The sequence below is a fragment of the Mustela nivalis genome, assembly GCF_964662115.1.
Source record: "Mustela nivalis genome assembly, chromosome: 9".
Taxonomy (NCBI): Eukaryota; Metazoa; Chordata; class Mammalia; order Carnivora; family Mustelidae; genus Mustela; species Mustela nivalis.
This window is the reverse complement of record NC_139028.1, coordinates 63,480,292-63,500,503: the sequence shown is the minus strand read 5'-3', so window position 1 is coordinate 63,500,503 and position 20,212 is coordinate 63,480,292. Positions and strand designations below refer to the sequence as shown.

The 20,212-nt window shown below is 42.1% G+C and overlaps 1 protein-coding gene across 6 annotated transcripts in view; it reads right to left on the bottom strand.

The window, feature by feature from the left end:
- Positions 1-20,212, bottom strand: part of FAM168A (family with sequence similarity 168 member A) — a 231,489-nt gene that overhangs the window by 19,305 nt on the left and 191,972 nt on the right. For 3 of the 6 annotated variants that reach the window (XM_082749784.1, XM_082749783.1, XM_082749785.1), the window contains exons 3-4: positions 6,264-6,344; positions 1,279-1,305 (exon numbers count right to left, since the gene is read on the bottom strand). In XM_082749784.1, coding sequence (XP_082605910.1) covers positions 1,279-1,305; positions 6,264-6,344 — 108 coding nt within the window. The remainder of the gene's footprint in view (positions 1-1,278; positions 1,306-6,263; positions 6,345-20,212) is intronic. The other 3 variants (XM_082749786.1, XM_082749787.1, XM_082749788.1) reach the window with 1 other exon arrangement.

Sequence of the window (20,212 nt, the reverse complement as noted above, 5' to 3'; positions counted from 1 at the left end):
CCTTTAGAATAGGGAGCTTGTCTTATGGTCTTTATCTTTACAGGGCCAGTATAGGGTCTGGCACAAAATATTTTGTGAAGAGAAGGGTTCCACACATACTTTTTAAGTATTTCTATTTCAGATGTTATAACTAGAGGGGTAAGGAAACATGAAAGCTTCTCCCACTTTTTATGGAGTCCTCTGTCCAAGTTCATATATACCGAGGCAAACAAAAAATGGACTCTCCATATATTATAAGGGGAACAGGTCTATGACTAGCAAAAGCTAAAATAATACAATTATAAGAGGATACATTATTAACAATTAAAGGGACCTAAGAGATCATCTGGAACAAAACACTACCTATGGTCTGGAGACATTAGCAAATTGCCCAAGATCGCGCAGCCCACAGCAGTGGCAAGGAGAAATTTTCACAGCTCATCTCCTGAAAGATGCGCCACACACAAATTCAATATTCAACATCCAAATAATTCAAGGTTAGAAGCTGAGAAAGTGTGCAGGGATTTTAATGAAAACATTGTCCTGAGCAGCCCAGGTGAGGGTAGTGAAAGTGGCAAATCCCTCCCATGGTCCCTTACTGTCTGACAAAAAGGACCTAGTCCAGTTACACTGCTGGGACCCTCACAGGTGCCCAGAAGTTCCTGTGGTGCCTTGGGCCTGGAGTCCACACTGCCCAGAGGACCTCACTTATTTAGTACACTTGGCCCTCACCTCTCACCATCCAGGAAAATGCCCTGAAAATGAGTCAGAGCTCAAGATCTGGGCTAAGGGAACAGATTGTATCTAAGGTCAACCAGGTCTTCAAACATGTCAGACTGCCAATGGAGATGGAAAATTAGATCCTGGGACAGACTGGTTTTTGGGGTTCTTATAGGCATAATCCAGGTACTCCTCCACAGGGGCTGCCACAAAGCCAACAGAGGAGCCATACAGGCTGAAGAATTTTGTTCACTAGATTGTTTGAATTCAGCAGCCAGGTTAGGGTGAACATTTCTGACCTAGGTCAGACAGGACCCCGGAGGTGAGGAAGGGGAAAGACGCCTTTTAGTGCCATGATCCTTCATTGCTGCCCTAGGGGATGGTTCATGTGTGTCTCCAACCCATGATTTTGCACCATCAGACATGTTCCTGCATGCTTTAGGAACTGCTGCTGAGCCACCTGGGGGAGCCCAAGCCTAAGGGATGGGATTTGGGGAGGGAAGGAGAGGGGATCTACCGTTGTTACGAGATAACACATTCATAGGCCATAATACAGATGAGGAAAAATAGCTCTCCTACCATAAGCTGAATGCAGGAACTGAAACTCTGTTGGATAGAAATGTTAGTTGAAATTACCACTAAGAATTTGTGCAAAGTAGTACACATCGCAGTTACAAAAACAGACTGTCTCAAGATAGCAGTTTCCCCCAGGTGACATAAGAAACAGTGAATGCAGAGGGTGTGAAGTGCCTCTACCCCAGAAGGAATGACAGACTTGCCATCCAGAAAAACCCATTCATTGAAGAGAACCACCTCCCTGATGGCCTGGTATCTTCCAGGTAGCTGACCCAAGTTAGTGCTCTCTGCAGAGCAGAGGGACTTCACACATGACAGAGGCTTAATGTACCAGAAATAAGGTACAGGGACAAAATCATCAGCTGTGGCCTCTGAAGAACTCTCTGTAAAGCCCCACAGGGCTAGGACCAATGCAGAGACACTTCCCTCAAAACTTCTGGGAGACTACGGTGCTTTTAGAAGGAGCACAGGCTATGGGGTCAGATAGACTGGGTTTGAATTCCAGCTCCACTGCTTTTTAGTTGTGAGACTCTGGACAAGTTATTTAACCTCTGAGCAAAACTGGAAGCAGGAAGATCCAGTTCACACAAGACTAAAGTAAGAACATTTGTGACATGCCTTGCACAGTGTCTGCAAAATGACAGGATTCAGAAAACACATATTCCTCTCCCTTGCCTTTCCTCATATTTGTCATATGCAAAATAGGAACAATACATTTGTACTTTATTTTTTTTTACATTTGTACTTTATAAAGTTGCAATGAGATTAAGTGAGATAGTAGATGAAAGTGGCTTATAAACCTCTTGTGATGAGGTATTTCATTTCTATCTATATGAGTTACTCTGTTTATCCTTTCATTTTCAAGTCAGATTACCAATGTGATTCATCCTTTGGTTTCCAGATTCTGAAAGTAAGTCTCAGTTGGCTCCCGCCTCCTGCAGGGCCAAACAGTTCTTAAATAAGATCCCTGAAGTCATTAAGAGCTTGGGAAAAAAGCTCCAAGTACCCACACTGCTTTCAGAACCAATGAAAGAGTGAAATGTTTCCCTGCACCCTGAACAGATGACATCTTAGAGTACTTAGAGCTGCTAAAAATAGCTTTCTCTAAAGCAACTTCTTGGTCTCCTTGAAGAAGCTGAGAGAAATTTAAACCTGAGAGGCTGGCTCCTTTCCCGCAGGCATCTCATGGCATCACAAATGGCTGGTTCTGGCAGGAAGCTGAGAGGAACCTACACCACCTTCTCTGTCCTTGAGCCAGCTCTTCCTCAGCAGGAGCTCCCCTAGGGCAGTCAGGAGACGAGGTGAATGCTGAGGTTCACCTCCCAAAATACGAAACAGACCAGTTGTGCATGTGTGCGTGTGTCTGTGTGTCTAACTCCAAAGGAAAGGGATCTGTTCAAGGTCACACCAAAATCAGCAGGAGAGTTAGTGCTATAACCCCAGTCCTTCCAACTCCTAGTTTGGGGCTTTCTGACACAATATGTTAACATCACCCTCTACAGTGTATGGGTTTCAAAGGAAACACAAATTTGGGGAATATAAAGTTAGGTGAAGGCTGATATTTTGTCTTAAAATTAATTTATTAGTACTTTACACATGCTAGGAGCTTTCCAATCTCATCTCCTTATTCCACAGTCCTGGCTCTTCCTGTCTGCTCTCCCTAGTCTGGTTGCTCTAGTTTAACTCCTTAATCTCTCTCTGCCCAACTGTGGAACGATGCATGGTTTGGATCTTCGGCCAGTTCCCAACTTCTCTAAATTTTAGTTTTCCCACTTGGAAAATGGGAATAACAACAGTAATGACTTCAAAGGTTTGTTGTGATAGAAAACAAGTCAACATCCAGAAAAAAGCTTAAAATAGTCCCTGGTGCGCAGGAACCATTCAACAAATATCACTAATTTATTTTTATTTTCTGTACTTCCACTTTCTTGGCAAACTAATCCTCAAACAATTCCAGAAACCATCACCATAAGTTCTGAACATTATGAGACAATGCCCCAGTGCTGGACATCAAGCTCTGATGACTTCACGGCTTGCAACCTCCATGGGGCCTCCTGTTACACAGCTGTCTTACCTTCTCCTTCCAGTAAAGCTTTCACACCTTGGCCTCTCTCCTTAAGAACCTTCCCTCTATCTTTGTTCGCCCCTCTCTCAGCAAATCAAAATCATTAGACAAGATCACTCCACTTTCCACTGGGCAATTTATTTTAAGCACATCCATCTATGACTTTTTCTTTAGTCTAAGAGGGAGAGCTGCCCTCCTGTATGAGGTACCCACTCCACCTGCTCCCCAAAACAAAGAAGAGAACGGAACTCTGTATTTCTCACCTCACCAAAGCCTCCTTGAAGGCCTGGATCCTTCTGGTACCCCTCCTTCTGCACCTCTGACTTGACCTCCTTCCCATCAACACTTACTTAACCATGCTCCTATCTAAAAAAATCCCTCCTTTAATTCCACCTTCCCTTGTTCTCATTGCCCTCTTAGAAGCCTCTTGTAAGAGCAGGCTCTATCCACTAACTCGTCGTCTTCACTCCCAGCCTCACCATCTCATGGACTGCTTCCACACATCACGGCAGCCTCCTGACTACACAGACAACCCATCTTCTTCGTTCCTGACCTTAGCTGACCTTCTACAACTACTCACCTCATTTTGTTTCAGACCAGGCAGTTTACCAAGCCAATTCACAGATCTCACAGCATTTAGATTTAACTTATTTCCATACTGTGAAAGATAGAAAACCACTGTTTTTTTTTTAAGACAGAACTTATCAAACTTGATTAAATCTTTTATCAGAGTTAATTTCTACAGATTTTATTGTTTCTTCCTCACAGTATACATTTTTTGGAAATACATATCTTACTGACTAAAAGTTAATATAGAATAAACTATTAATGCTGAGATGGATTTTTTTTAGCCTGTGGGTCACTGCTACCCTCACAAGCTCTGAGGGCAATGACTTTCAGCTTCCTCGAGTTTGAATTCCATCCAGTGTCTTCCAGAGTGCCTTGGACATCGCAGGCCAAAATAAATGTCTGTGGAATGACACAGCTACGTAAAGCACTTTAGGGGTTAACTATACTTATTTGCATAAAATAGTTCTTGTCTCCCAAAAAAGACAGGATTCACAGTATGTGTGTACATGTGTGTACGACTGCAAAATGATCCCTACCTTCAGAATGAAGTAACTGAGGAGGCACCTGGATGGCTCAGTCATTAAGCATCTGCTTGGGGCTCAGGTCATGATCCCAGGGTCCTGGGATCGAGTCCTGCATCAGGCTCCCTTCTCAGAGAGAAGTCTGCTTCTCACTCTCCCTCTCCCCATGCTTGTGTTCCCTCTCTTGCTATCAAATAAACAAAATCTTTAAAAAAAGAGAGAGAGAGAGACTACTCTGGTGTTTTAAAAAGAATGAAATAACTGAGGTTCAGAGAGGTCAGGTGATTTAAAGTTGCTAAATTTAGGAAGTCACAGAACTCAGACCCAAGTCTTCTGACATGGCCCATGTTCTCTCATTTAAATATTCTAGAAGAAAGGGAATGATGGTAGGATGAATGCTACATGGGCACAGAAAGGCATGAGACCAAAGATCTGCCAAAGGTTCCAGTCCCTATGCTACTGCTGATTCACTGGGTAACCTGGACAAAACACTGCTTGTCTCTGGATCTCCCATGTCAAGAGAAGGGGTTGAACTGGAGGATCTCTAACATCTTTTCAAGCTTTTTAACTCTAATCATTACTAAACAAGAAAGTGGGTGTTATCGTGGCATTCAAGGCCTTTCCACATCTTGCCCTTGGACATCAGTAGTTCAGATTCCTCTATTTTCTCCAGCCCCACAGTGTGCTTCAATCATTCTCTCACTACTTCTAGGTTCCTCAGTGTCATGTCCTCACACTGCCATCCCTTTGCCCAGGCTCTACACTGTCCAGAATGCCCAATTCTTCCTTTGTGTGCTTAAAAGAACGACCCCTGCTTCTCCCTTGGATCTCTACTGCTGGCCCCCCGTGGAGTCTCCTGTACACTTTCAGCCTCAGGCCGACTGTTGTTCTCTCCTCTGCTTCCTCTCCTTACATGTGTTCTCTTCATAATACTTGTCACATGGCTATAAATTCGTTTAAATGCCAACTACCAAATGAACTGTAAGTTATTTTAGGCACAGACGGTTCTTTTTCTCAATTCTAGTATGGAGGACATTCAACAAATAAATACTTGTTGAGTAAAGGAAGAGAAACTTATATAAAACCATCTACACCTCTGAGGTAAGTAGCACATTCCTCAGAGAGATGAGGTATCTTGTCCAAGGCCTCACAGCTAGTGAGTTATCAGGATTCAAACCCATGACTTTCTAAAGGCAGTATCTGTACTTTCTCCCACCTCTTGAATGTTAAAGGACCCGCTAAGTGTGAGGGTTAGTATCAGGGGTTAAGACCTCTGCACTGCTCCTAGCCCAAACTAAAAATAACTTTTCAACATTTTCAAATCTATCTCAATCTCTATCCAAGGAGTGGTAGGGCTTTGTTATTTTTGAAAAACAGCTTCCCTGCTTCAGCTTGAAAACCAGCTCTTTATCCTCTGGTGGCAAGTCTCTCACTCTCTTCCAATTCCACATCCAGGAAGTCTAGTGAGTGTGTGTTTGCATCTATGTGTGTCTCAATGGCAGCCTTAGGGGAAAGTGAAAAAAGAATGGATTTGGACATTGTTTGGGAGAACAGAAAAGGTTCTGTGAGGAGGATGCATGTCTTAGATATGCCAGCCGAGCAGAGATGGGTCAAACTTAAGTCCCAAGGAGAATGGGGAAAATTCTATTCCCACCCCAATCCTGAGTCCAAACTGCCCCAATTCCCAGAGGGGACTCCCAGGAGAATCACGCTTGGACAGGCTGAGTCCAGAGCAATTAAGGACAAGGAAAGGCCAGCAGATGGGTTTGTTTTTCCAAACAGAGCCCACCTCCCACCCCAGGCATTACTGCTGGTCTCTACTTTCTTCTTACCTGGAGCATAACTGGGGCTATTGGTGGGGTACAGGCTGGGATTGTAGGCAGGGGCTGCTGCCGGGTAGGCTGTAGGGTAACCTGTGAAGAGACAAAAAAAAAACCCCAGGCGGTTGGGCAGGAAGAAAAGGAAACAGAATCCAAATCCCAGGTTTGGCCTTCAGCCTCTCTGTGGGCCTTTTCAGATAGTATATGCAACTAGCTTTTAGCCTCTATGAGGAAAGTCACCAGTACCACAGTCCCAACATATGCAGATTTTTCTTTCTTTTAATTTTTCTAATTTTTAAAAGCAGTATAAGAATTCTGTCTATATACTCACTGTAAAAAAAAAAAAAAAAAAAAAAAAAAGGAAACACTATAGAAGTGTATGTGGTAAAAAGTCTATATTCACTCTCACATTCCTGCTCCAACACTACTTTACTCCCCAGGGGTAGTAACAGTTATCCTTCCAAATAGTTTTCTACGCATTTTTTCCTTAAAAATTTTATTTATTTATTTGAGAGACAGAGTGAGTGAGAGAAAGCATGAACAGGTGCAGACAGAGAGGGAGAAGCAGGCTCCCGGCTGAGCAGGGAGCCCAACATGGGGCTCCATCCCAGGACCCGGAGGTCATGACTTGAGCTGAAGGCAGGAACTGACTGAGCCACCCAGGCGCCCTCAACACATTTTTATGCACATATTATCAGTGGTATTCTGGTAAATATTCAACCAGATCTAGCTTGAGGGGATTGAAGTCAAGCTCTATGTGTAGCATTTGCCAAATTCCATGGTATAAATACTCCCACCATGGCCAATTTCAAGCTACCAACATCAAAAAGAACAGTTAGGAAAAGATGCTCACAACTGGCTCTCTAGCCCACAAGCCAGATCTAGCCTGCCACTGTCTATTACATAGAGGGTTTTCTTTTTCTTTTTCTTTAAATGCTTAAAGAATTTTTTTAAGTACAATCTACTCCCCAATGCGGGGCTCAAACTCATGACCCTAGGATCAAGAGTCATATGCTCTACAAGCTGAGCCAATGGGGAGCCCCACTTTTTTTTGAAAATTTTATTGGGACAAAATACATATAACATAAAATTTGTGATTTTAACCATATTAAGTGTATAATTAATTCAGTGGCATTGTGTTCACAATGTTTTACAACTATCCCCCCATCTGTTACTAAGACTTCTTAATCATTCCAAACAAATTCTGTACCCAGTAAACAGTAACATCCCATTCCCTCTCCCCATCGCTCCTGTTAACCTCTAATCTACTTTCCGTTTCTATAAATTTGTCTATTTTAGGTATTTTATATAAATGGAATCATACAATCCCTTTTGTGTCTAGCTTCTTTCACATTTGTTTTAAAGAGGGGGGAGGGGATTGGGAAGAGGGAGAATTTTTTTTTTTCCCATTTGAATTTTACTTAGTTAACATAGTGCAATATTGGTTTCTGGAGTAGAATCAAGTGATTATTCACTTACATACAACACCCAGTGCTCATCATAAGTGCCCTCCTTAATACCTTTCACCTATCTAGCTCATCCCCCAACCCACCAACCCTGAGTTTGTTTTCAATCTTTCTTTAAGAGTCTCTTACAGGAGCACCTGGGTGGCTCAGTTGGTTAAGCGTCTGCCTTTGGCACAGGTCGTGATCGGAGTCCTGGGATCAAGTTCTGCATGGGCGGGCGGGGGGGGCCTGCTCAGTGGGGAGTCTGCTTCTCCCTCTGACTTTTCCCGGTCTTGTGCCTTCTCTCTCGTGCTCTCTCTCAAATAAATAAAATCTTTTTAAAAAACTAAAAATGTCTCTTATGGTTTATTTCCCCCTCTCTTTTCCCTCCCCATCCCATATGTTCATCTATTTTCTTTCTTAAATTCCACCTATGAGTGAGATGGCATGGTATTTGTCTTTCTCTGACTTATTTCACTTACCACACTGACACTCTAGCTCCATCCATGTCATTCCAAATGGCAAGATTTCTTTTTTTTTCTTTTTGAGAGCTGAGTAATATTCCATTGTGTATATATATACCACATCATCTTTATCCATTCATCAGCCGATGGGCTCTCTCCATAGTTTGGCTATTGTTGATAATGCTGCTATAAACATTGGGGCACATGTATCTCTTTGAATCTGTATTTTTTAAATTAATTTATTTGACAGCATGCATGAGCAGGGGAGCTGCAAAGGGAGCGGGAGAAGTTGGCTTGCCATTGAGCAGGGAGACTGACATGGCATGTTCAATCCAAGAAGACATGAGCTGAAGGAAGACAACCAACTGAGCTCCCCAGGCGCCGCTTGAATCTGTACTTTTGTGTCCTTTGGGTAAACACCAAGTAGTGCATTACTGGATTATAGGGTAGTTCTATTTTTAAATTTTTCAGAAACCACCATACTGTTCTCCAGAGTAGCTGCACCAGTTTGCATTCTCACTAACAGTGTAAGAGGGTTCCCCTTTTGAAAGAGAGAATCTTAAGCAGACCCCACACCCAATAGAGAGCCCAACATAGACCTTGATCTCACAATTGTGAATTCATGACCTGAGCTACCCTCCAGAGTCAATCACTTAGACTGAGCCATGGAGACATTTTCTTTCAGTTTAACATTATAAGCATTTTCCCCATATATTCTTCATATTCTTTTTTTTTTTTTTTTTTTTTTTAAAGAGGACAAGAGATAGTAAAGGCATCCAGGATAGTGTGGAATACACTAGTGGTGCTCCAATTGCCACTTTTTTTTTTTTTTTTTTAAGATTTTATTTATTTATTTGTCAGAGAGAGAGCGAGCGAGAGCGAGCACAGGCAGACAGAGTGGAAGGCAGAATCAGAGGGAGAAGCAGGCTCCCTGCGGAGCAAGGAGCCCGATGTGGGACTCGATCCCAGGACGCTGGGATCATGACCTGAGCTGAAGGCAGCAGCTTAACCAACTGAGCCACCCAGGCGTCCCTATTCTTCATATTCTTATTCTTCAAAAACATATTCATCAAGACATTATTTTAAATATCTTTTTAATATTCCATTATGTATACAGATCAAATCATTTAACCATTATTCTGTTTTCAGATGTTTAGGTTGTTTGAAAATTTTCACTATAATAAATACAGCTATGAAAACGACCTAAATAAATCTTTGACTACATCTCTGATTATTTTAGGAACAAGTCTAGAAGTGAGATTTCTAGGTCAAAAGACAGTGCTATTTTTAAAGCTCATCCATTCAACAAATATTTGAGTAGCGACTCTGTGCCAGACACTGTGAAAACTGTACTTCTGAAGCTTATATTTTTGAAGGGTGGAAGAAGGCAGTGGATTAGTAGTAAACATGAATAAACACAGTCTAAAGTGCTATGGAAAAGAGAAAAGGGCAGGACAGAGGGTATAAGAAGTGCCAGAGTTGGAGGGAGGGCACTGCAATATTGAATAGGGTAACCAGTATAAGACACACTGAGAAGTAAGATTTTCACAAAGACCTGAAGGAAATAGAGTTAACCAAGTAGATGGCTGAAGAAAGAGCATTTCAGGTGAAGGAAACTGCAGAAAGCCCTAAGTGGAAAGCCTATTGGATGTGTCTGAGGAACAGCGAAGAGGCCAGTATGGCTGAAGTAGAGCAAATGGGGCGGGGGGGACAGTAGTAGTAGAGGAAGTCAGAGAGATAAAGGGCTGGTCAGTTCACAGAGGGCCTTATAGTCCTACTGAAAGGACCACTTTCATTCTGAGTGAAATGAGAAGCGATCACAGGGGTCTGAGCAGAAGAATAACATGATCTGACTTTTGTTTGAAAGGGGTCACTCTGATTTCTGTGTTGCAAACAGACTATAGGGGCCCCTGGGTGGCTCAGTCAGCGTCTGCCTTCAGCTCAGGTCGTGATCCTGGGGTCCTGGGATTGAGCCCTACATCGGGCTCCCTGCTCAGTGGGGGACCTGCTTCTCCCTCTGCTCCTCCCCTGCTCATGCTTGCTCTCATTCTCTCTCAAATAAGTAAATAAAATCTTAAAAAATGAAAAGAGAAGAAAACAGACTATAATGGGGGCAGGGCAGAAAAGTAGAGACCAGTCAGGAGTCCATTGCAAATTCCTGGCAATAGATGATGGGCCTCAGAAAGGGCAAAATCAGCAGAAGTGAGAAGTGGCATGTTAGGAGTTTTCACCTACTTTGCCAAACTACTTTCTAGATAAGACTATCAATTTGTACTTGCACTAGCTGTATGTAAGTGCCTGTCTCACTGCTCCCAACAGCTTTTTAATGTTCATTGGTACTTTGACTGATGATGGAGAGCTGATTTTAAAAGTCAAAGATTAAATCTCTAAATCCCTAAAAGCTTCTTTGGGATTTGTAAATATTGCACTTTAATAATGTGTCTTTGTTAATATGCCTTTCCCTAAATCCTTTCCAACTCCAAAGAAAATTCATCTAACGTTACCCCCCAATCATTTTCTGATTTCAGAACCAAGGTGGACAACTTGTCTCTTAATTAGTATTATGGAGGTCTGCCACTTATCAAGAAGAAAGTCAGGGGTTTAATTTGGAAAGCAAAGCAATCCAGTCTCATGGCTGAAATCTATATTCAGTTTCATGTGAGAGACTGTGAGGCCAAAGGTAATTATACCCTTGTTTTGTCATTTCAGATGCCAAATGGCGGGGGGGGGGGGGGGGGGAGGGGGGGAGGGAGGGGAGGAAATCATAGGATCTTCTTTCAATGTTCCAAGTAGATTTATTTTTCATTCACTTGAATTTGGCAGATGTAAAATGGCGGAATAGAAGAAGATTTATTTGATCCTCCAACCCTTGTCATTTTATAAATGACATCCTCAGGCCAAGAGAAAGGAAAGGGACTCAGAATTACAGACTGCTGATGCTAGAATGCACCCTAAAGGCCACTTGGTCCATCCTCACATTTGGGGCTAGAACCTCCCCTGTGACATGGTCATGGGATCCATTCAGCCTAGCCCTTATATTTCTATGGATAGTGAACTCCTTCCTTTCTGAGACCCCTACTCCACTGTGAGTCTACTCTGATTGTCTGAAAATGACTTTTCATACCACTAACTGTACCTGTATCTTCTGCCCTTTAGAACAGATCAGATTTAAAGGCACATGCATCCCTAATTACAGAACTTATCACACAATACATTATTGGTATGTTTATATTTCCTGTCCTGCCCCCACTCCCCAAGCTGTAAGCTCCCTGAAGACACAGCTATGTCTTATTTGCTTATACACAATAGCTCTTGGTCAGTTCCTCCTTCCTACTCCCTGTCAACACACTGTGCCCTGCCCTATCTCTTCCCCTCCCCTCAGCCTGGACAGGAAGCATCTGAGCTTCTCAAACATAAGGTGATAGTAAATAGTCTTTGTAGCCAGTAGAGAATCTCTTCCCTACCCTCTCTAAAAAGGGCATCAAAGGTAAGCTGGGCTTCCTCCCTACATCTTTCCTGGTTTGGTTTTGTTTCCTTGGCCCCAACTGATAGTATTAATCTTGCTCCTTCTGTTGCTGATGATGCTGGCATCTCTAAAGCTTAGCACAGGTAACAGCAGAAAACAGGTACTCAGTGCAGAGATTACCAGGGTGTGTGTGTGTGGGGGGGGTGGTTTGTACTCTGGAGCTATGAGAGGTTTGTAAACAAGAGAAACAAATCCAACAGGGGCCCTGGCTTTGAGTGGGTCACCAACTAATGGAGGAGAGAGTTAAATAAGTGGACAGTTATGGAAAAGTGCCATGATAAGGGTGGAGTGAGCAGAGGAAGGGCCTTCATTAACCAACATCTTTTTAGTGTCTATTGTCTGTCAGGGATTACGCTTGGCACTAGGTATTCCTGGATGTGGATAAGAAAGGGGGAAGAAGGACATTCCAGGCAAAAGCATGATAGGTAGCATCTGGGGGCCATCCATAAGCGGCCTGGCTCTAAGGAGCAGAACTCATGAGCTAACCACACCTGAGGGGAAAGGCTGCCTTGCTGGCTTGATCTCATGATTTTGTCTCCTTATAACCATGTCTCCCTTTATGGCCCTAACTTACCTTCCTAGTTCTGTCACTATGTCTTGAGTTTCATATTACTAGACGGGACTTTTCTCATAAACTCCTGATTCATCTAGTATCTAACTGCCTACTCAACATGTCCACTTGGGCGTTTGCTAGACTACCAAGGCTATATGGTGAGTGGTTAAGAGTGTGGTCTCTGGAGCTAGATCTAGGCTTAGGTTTGAATCCCAGCAACACCACTATTATGTGTGTGATCTTGAGCCACTTATCCTCTCTGTGCTTGAGCTTTCCCATCTGTAAAATGGAACTATTACTTACCTAGTAAGTTGGTATAAGTATTAAATTAGTTAAGACCCCAAAGCACTAAGAGCCAGGCAAATAGTTAAGCCTTCAAAAAGCCAGCTATTACTACCATTTCAAACTTATGATATTAAAAAATAAATTTTCACTTTCTGCCCCCCTACTCCCTTCCAAACCTGTTCCTCTGCAATTTTTCTCTAGATCAGTAAATGACAACTCTTTCTTCCAGTTCCTCAGGCCAAAAACCTTAGAGTCATCTTGACACTATTCTTTCTCTCCCATCCACGTCAGCAAACCCTTTCCGTTCCACTTCAAAATACACTCAGAATCTTAACTCTCACTGCCTACACACTTTCTTTCCAGATTACTGCACTAGCTTCATCATTGGTCTCCCCGCTTCCACCTTTAATTCTGGCAGTCTATTTCCCTCAGCAGCCAGAGTGATCCTGTTAAAACATTAAATCAGATCATGACACTCCTCTTTTTAAGCCTCACAGTAGCTTCCCATGACAATGTGGAAATCCTTTTAATGACCCACCTGGGCCTCAGCCACCTCTTCTAACCCCCTCTCCTACTATCTGCCCCCATGCTGATCTATTCCAGCCACACTGGCCTCCTTGCAGTTCCTCATGTGCCAAGCACTTTTCCAATTTCATCCTTTACCTTTTCTATTCCCTCTTCCTGGAACTCTGTTCAAAGATCACCTTAACATTTTTTCTAAACCAGTACTTTCAGCTTCCACTAATCGCTATGCTTCTATCCTTTTTTGTTTATCTTCACAGCACTTCATCTGACATACTATGTATTTACTTGCTTAGGGTAGACTGTCTGTGTCCCACCACTAGAATGTAAGCTTAGGCCACGGAAGCAGTTGCTAGTTTGTGGCTATTCCCTACTGGAAGTCTCCTCCTAGCACACTCCAAAGACACTGTCTTTGACTCTCAAAACCCAAGGAAGCAGAATGCCTTGCAGATCCTAATCCTCCATGGCTACCCCGATCTGTGGAAGCTCATCAGGGGTCAAGATACTGAGTTCAAATAATACACCATATGCATTTCTTCCATTGCTCATACAAAAGATATTTTTATACCTGTGATTTCATTTGAGCCTCAAACCAACACTAATGCTGGGAAATCTGTCTGGCTTAGTACAGCATGCAACTCTGGATCTCGGGGTTGTGAGTTTAGACCCCAGGATGGGTGTAAAGATTACTTAAAAATATATTTAAATGCCTGGGTGCCTCAGTGGGTTAAGCCTCTGCCTTCGGCTCAGGTCGTGATCTCAGGGTCCTGGGATCGAGCCCCGCATTGGGTTCTCTGCTTGGCGGGGAGCATGCTTCCCTCTCTCTCTGCCTGTCTCTATGGCTACTTGTGATCTCTCTCTCTCTGTCAAATAAATAGAACAAAAAATCTTAAAAAAAAAATATATATATATATATATATAATATTTAAAAAATAAAGAAAACCAAAACACTAATGTTATTTCCCCCATTTTATAGTTAAGGAAACAGATTTGGAAAGGTGAAGTGTCTTTTTTACTAAGATTTTTCAGCAATCAGCAGTGGAACTGGAAAGGGAATCCTAAAAGCAATGCTTTTTCCACACCTGCCAGATAACTATGAGTTGGTCCTTGGATGGAAGTCTGCCTCTTCAATACTTATATTCTTTGAAGGTCAAGAGTAAAGAAAACAAATGGACACAAATGAGCTTTTCTACTTTGTATCCCAAAAGCTATAATAGTGGTCAGGTTTCCTGGGATTCTGATGTATCCGTTTTAATTGCTTTATAGCTATCAATACAATCTAATCCTTTCTTGTCACTAGGACTAGGACTGAAGATTACATTTCTTTATTAATATGGAAATTAGAAATACTTTTTAAGGGAAATCAGAGGACTATGTCTGAAATGACTTGATCCTTATAGGAAGTAAGAAAGCAAGAGTATCAAAAGGCTAGAAGACGAACTCCCCGGCTTAGGAAGACAAAAAGGATTATTGCTTTGGGAGTAGGGAGATTACTGACTATGTTCTCCTCTAGGATTCTGATGGATTCCTGTCTCACGTTGAGGTCTTTTATCCATTTTGACTTTATCTTTGTGTACGCTGTAAGAGAATGGTCGAGTTTCATTCTTCTACAAATAGCTGTCCAGTTTTCCCAGCACCATTTATTGAAGAGACTGTCTTTTCCACTGTATATTTTTTCCCGTTTTGTCTAATATTATTTGCCTACAGAGTTGAGGGTCCATATCTGGGCTCTCTGCTCTGTTCCACTGGTCTATGTGTCTGTTTTTATGCCAGTACCATGCTGTCTTGGTGATCACAGCTTTGTAGTAAAGCTTGAAATCATGTAGCGTGATGCCCCCGTTTTATTTTTGTTTTTCAACATTTCCTTAGCGATTCGGGGGTCTCTTCTGATTCCATACAAATTTTTGGATTATTTGCTCCAGCTCTTTGAAAAATACCAGTGGAATTTTGATTGGAATGGCATTAAAAGTATAGATTGCTCTAGCAGTATAGACATTTTAACAATGTTTATTCTTCCGATCCAAGAGCATGGAATGGTCTTCCATCTTTTTGTGTCTTCTTTGATTTCTTTCGTGAGTGTTCTGTAGTTCCTCGAATACAGATCCTTTACCTCTTTGGTTAAGTTTATTCCCAGGTATCTTATGGTTCTTGGTGCTCTAGTAAATGGAATCGATTCTCTAACTTCCCTTTCTGTATTTTCATTGTTAGTGTATAAGAAAGCCACTGATTTCTGTACATTGACTTTGTATCCTGCCATGTTGCTGAATTGCTGTATGAGTTCTAGTAGTTTGGGGGTGGAGTCTTTTGGGTTTTCCATATATAGAATAATGTCATCTGCGAAGAGAGAGAGTTTGACTTCTTCACTGCCAATTTGGATACCTTTTATTTCTCTTTGTTGTCTGATTGCTGTTGCTAGGACTTCTAATACTATGTTGAACAAGAGTGGTGAGAGTGGGCATCCTTGTCCTGTTCCTGATCTCAACGGGAAGGCTGCAAGCTTTTACCCATTGAGGATGATATTTGCTGTGGGTCTTTCATAGATAGTTTTGATGAAGTTCAGGAATGTTCCCTCTATCCCTTTGAAGCGTTTTAATCAGGAACGGATGCTGGATTTTGTCAAATGCTTTTTCTGCATCGATTGAGAGGACCATGTGGTTCTTCTCTCTTCTCATATTAATTTGTTCTATCACATTGATTGATTTGTGAATCTTGAACCATCCTTGTAGCCCAGGGATGAATCCACCTGGTCATGGTGGATAATCTTTTAAATGTGTTGTTGGATCCTGTTTGCTAGGATCTTGTTGAGAATCTTAGCATCCATATTCATCAGTGATATTGGTCTGAAATTCTCCTTTTTGGTAGAGTCTTTGCCTGGTTTGGGGATCAGGGTAATGCTGGCTTCATAGAAAGAGTCTGGAAGCTTTCCTTCTGCTTCAATTTTTTGAAACAGAGTAGGGAGAGACACTTATGCAAAGAAGACATTTTAGGTCTGCAGCTCAAGATGAAAGAGAAAAAAAGTGTCCTTCCCCACACTCCCAAGGCCAGGGTGACCAAAACCCAAACAAGCAAAATAAATAAATAAAATAAAACAAAGAAGACCAAAGGAAGAATATAATTTTGAACCTGTAATATGTTCTAAGCACTTTGTCAGGCCTTCTTTAATCTAATCTTCACACTAAGTCCATGAAAAATCTTAGTAGTCCCATTTTAGAGATAAGGATACTAAAACTTAGACTTATCTTAAATAGCTTGTAAATAAAGAGTGGAGATAGAACCCAGGCATGCTGAATGAGACAAGTCAATTCCTAATTCCTTCCCTACCTCTCCTCAAAATATGATTCCCCTCAACATAAACCTCTGGATCTGGCTGCCATGCCCCTGACACCGCCTTCCCATGTTTCAGCTTCATAATCTGGGAAAATAGAAAATTACTCTCAAGAGTCAATTTGGTCAAAGATGGTTCAGTTACCCAAACAAACAAACAAATAAGCTATTATTCCCACTCAGCATACTAAAAGAGGACAAGCTCATGTTATTGAAAAGCATCAGGCAGGCACTAAATCAGAGTTAGAAGAGGTGATTAAGTCCAATTTGCCACCCAGTACAGGAATATCCTTTATAATGGCCCACAAAGCTAGCCACACAGCCTCTGCCAGCACATCCTTCTAATGATGGTATCCTCAGAACCCTTCAGGCAGTCAAAACTCCTGCTGGACAGCTCTGGAAGTTAAGAAATTCCTCACTCTGTCCAAAAAGTCTGCTTCATAAGGTATCTAACCCTGGAAAGTTTCCCAGCTACTGGTCCCAGTTCTACCCTCATAGACAGGTCTATTCCTTGTGACCTCGGGCAATCCTCTAGATAGATGAAGACATCAGTTATTCTTCCTGCCTTTCTCTTGTCCAAATACAAACAGACGTAAAAATCCTTCAACTCCTTCTTCATTCTGGTTGTCCACCTTTAAGCCAGACTTCAATTTATAAATCCTCTTCCTTTAAAGCAATTCAATTTTCTTCTTGTCTTGTTCACTCTTCTGCTGATGGGTTATCCCAAGTTAAAAAAGAAAATTGTCATAACAAGATTCTGGTGATGGGTGGTCAGTGAAGGCCAAAGAGAGCTAATCCATATTTCTTCATCATTATGCATCAGCACAGTTAACATCTAGCAAATTCTTACTCTATGCTAACCAGAGATGTAAGGTTCTTTACATAGGAATTTAAAGTCTAATAGGGAAATAATATAGATTACTTATATTAACCTATAGATAATATATATGGCATATAGTCAGAGAATGCTGCGGTGTTATCAGAATGTTGAATGCTGAGGAGAGAGTGAAGAACAGGTCTGGGAAAGCTGGGAATGGTTTCTCAAAAGAAGAAACGTTTTAACTGGCCTTGAACAATGAGTGGGAGGAGTTTGTCAGAGGTGTGGAGGAGTGGAGACAAAGAAATATATATTCCTTTCAGGCATGACAGCATGAAAACATATGCCATACTAGGGAAATGGCAAATAGTTCAGTATGTTTGGCATTTATAGTGTATAGGGAAAAGCAAGAAGAAATGAAGATAAAAAGGTAGACTGAGAACAGATTGTGAAATAATTTGAATGACAGGCTAAGGGATGGAATTTATCACTCAGTAATAGGAATCCATTGGAGGACTTTAAACTGGGAATTTCAGATTTGTGTTTTACCTACTCAAGCAGCAATTGTACACAGGGGTTCAGAGTAGGTAAGATCAGAGGAGGGACCAGACAGGAAGTTACTGCAAGATCCCAAAGGCAAAGCTAAAATAGTAATAATGGGATAAAGAGGAGAGGGGGAACAACAAAGATGTTTAGGAGACAGAGCCTACAAAATATCATCCTGATAGCAAACCTCACTTTTATTGCTGTGAGCTGAAAGCCTATGAAGCGAGATGGGAAACATTCTAACCTCAGGTTTTACAGGCTTTTTGTTGCTTCTTTTCTTTAATAAGCATAAGGGAAAAAAATAAATTAAATGGACTCTTGAATCTGTTGGCTCCAGAAAACAGCCTGAATCTGAATTTCTTCCTAACTGGGAGGCCTAGTTGCTGAGTGTGCTCTCCTAGTGATACTGCAAGTCAGTCTAGGCAGATAGCCATTCCGCAGTGCTAGCTCTGCACATGCCCACCAGACTTGAATATGGGGTAGCCTGAACACTGGATTTAAGGCCCGCCCACCCAGGTTCCCACTAGTGAGCCCCATGAAATTGTAAGGGTGTAAGTAAGGTACTGCTCTTCCCAGTTTGGGCAAGGCAGCCCCTCTGAGGTAACAAAAAGGGGGACAATCATGATCAATTGTGCTATGACTTGTGTTGCATCTTCAGGGAGAACTTAGCTACACTTCAAAAGTCAGCATACTGTATGGGTTATTCGTCCTGGCTGAGCTCTAGAAGAGGAAGGCTGCTAAAGCCAGAGCAGGCTTAACTTGGTATGTTTTTAGTGAAAAAAACACTTTCATCATCAACAACAACAAAATCAGTTACGTTAAAGCTAATAATAAAACTGCTCCTGGGGGAAGAAGCAAGATGGTGGAGGAACAGGAGACCTAAATATCATCAGGTCCTAAAAGTTCAACTAGATGGGTATCAAATCATTCTGAACACCTACAAACTCAACAAGAGAGAGAAGAGAAGAAGGGCAGCAATTCTAGGAACAGAAAATCGACCACTTTCCAGAAGATAGGATGTGCGGAGAAGTGAATCGGAGGCAACATTCAGGAAGACAGAGTGCGGGGGGAGGGGCAGGCTGCCAGCAAATGAAAGAGCAGCGGAGCACAAAATCGGAACTTTTCAGAGATCTGCTCCACTGAGGGACATCACTCTGCTTAGAGGCTAAGCGAGGGGGAGAACCCTCATGCGGACAGTGTGGTCTCAGGACCCGTGGGATCACAAAAAGAGCAGGGGTGTCTGAGTGTAGCAGAGCTCCCAGGTATCAGAGCAGAGTAGACAGCTACAGTGACAGAGCACAGGAGTGTGCTCTCAGCTCAGGATTACCTTAAACCGAGATTTGCAGCAGAGTCGGGCCACTGCTCTTGGGCAGGGACCCAGCAAGCAGCAGATCCGAGGATATTCACATTCCTCTTCCAGGAGGAGTGGCGAGGGAGCGTGTGGCAGAAATCAGCTGGGTTTGGAGACTCCACACAGGGCCGAGCGCCAGAGACAGAAATGCTTGGTCACAGGCTGGGTGAGCTTGGAGTATGGCTGGAGACCAGGGAGACAGGTGGGATTGACTGCTTCTATCTGAGGGTGCACTGAGGAGTGCAACCCTGAGCTCTCAACTCCTCTAGGGCCAGAGATTTGGAGGCCACCATCCTCATTCCTGTCCTCCAAAGCTCTGGAAAGCATTCAGAGAATAAAAGATCCCAAGAGCGAACCCCCAAGCAGATTGCCCTAGCCTGGCCCCTGGCAGGTACAATTTCACCTCGGGCAAAGACATTTGAGAATCACTACAACAGTCGCCTCCCCTAGAAGATCAGCAAGAACATCCAGCCAAGACCAAGTTCATCAATTAATGAGAAATGCAGAACTCCAGAGCTAGGGGAAAGGAACACATAAAATTCATGGCTTTTTTCCCACAATCCTTGACCCTTTCAAAGTTAAATGTTTTTAATTTTATTTTTTTCTTACTATATTTTTAAAATCTTTCCTCTTTCCTATTTTAAACTCTTTAAACTATTTTATCTTATCAATACCTTTTAAAAAATCTTTTAAAATTTTCATTGTTATAGTCGTATTTTATTCCTTCATTGTATTTAACCTTATTTTTTTGTATACATATAGGTGTTTTTTTTTTTCTTTAAAATTTTGGGATAAAATTCCTTCTACTAGGTCAAAATATACCCTAAATCTAGCACATGGCTTTGTTCTAATTTCCACCCTGATCACATACTTTCTTGTTTTTTTTTTTCCTGTTTCAACCAACTTCTTATCTTAGCAATTCCTTTTTTTAGAATTTTATTTCATCTTTATAGTCATATTCTTTTTTTTTTAAAAAGATTTTTTAAATTTATTTGTCAGAGAGAGAGAGCATTAACACAGGCAGACAGAATGGCAGGCAGAGGCAGAGGGAGAAGCAGACTCCCTGCCGAGCAAGGAGCCCGATGTGGGACTCGATCCCAGGATGCTGGGATCATGACCTGAGCCAAA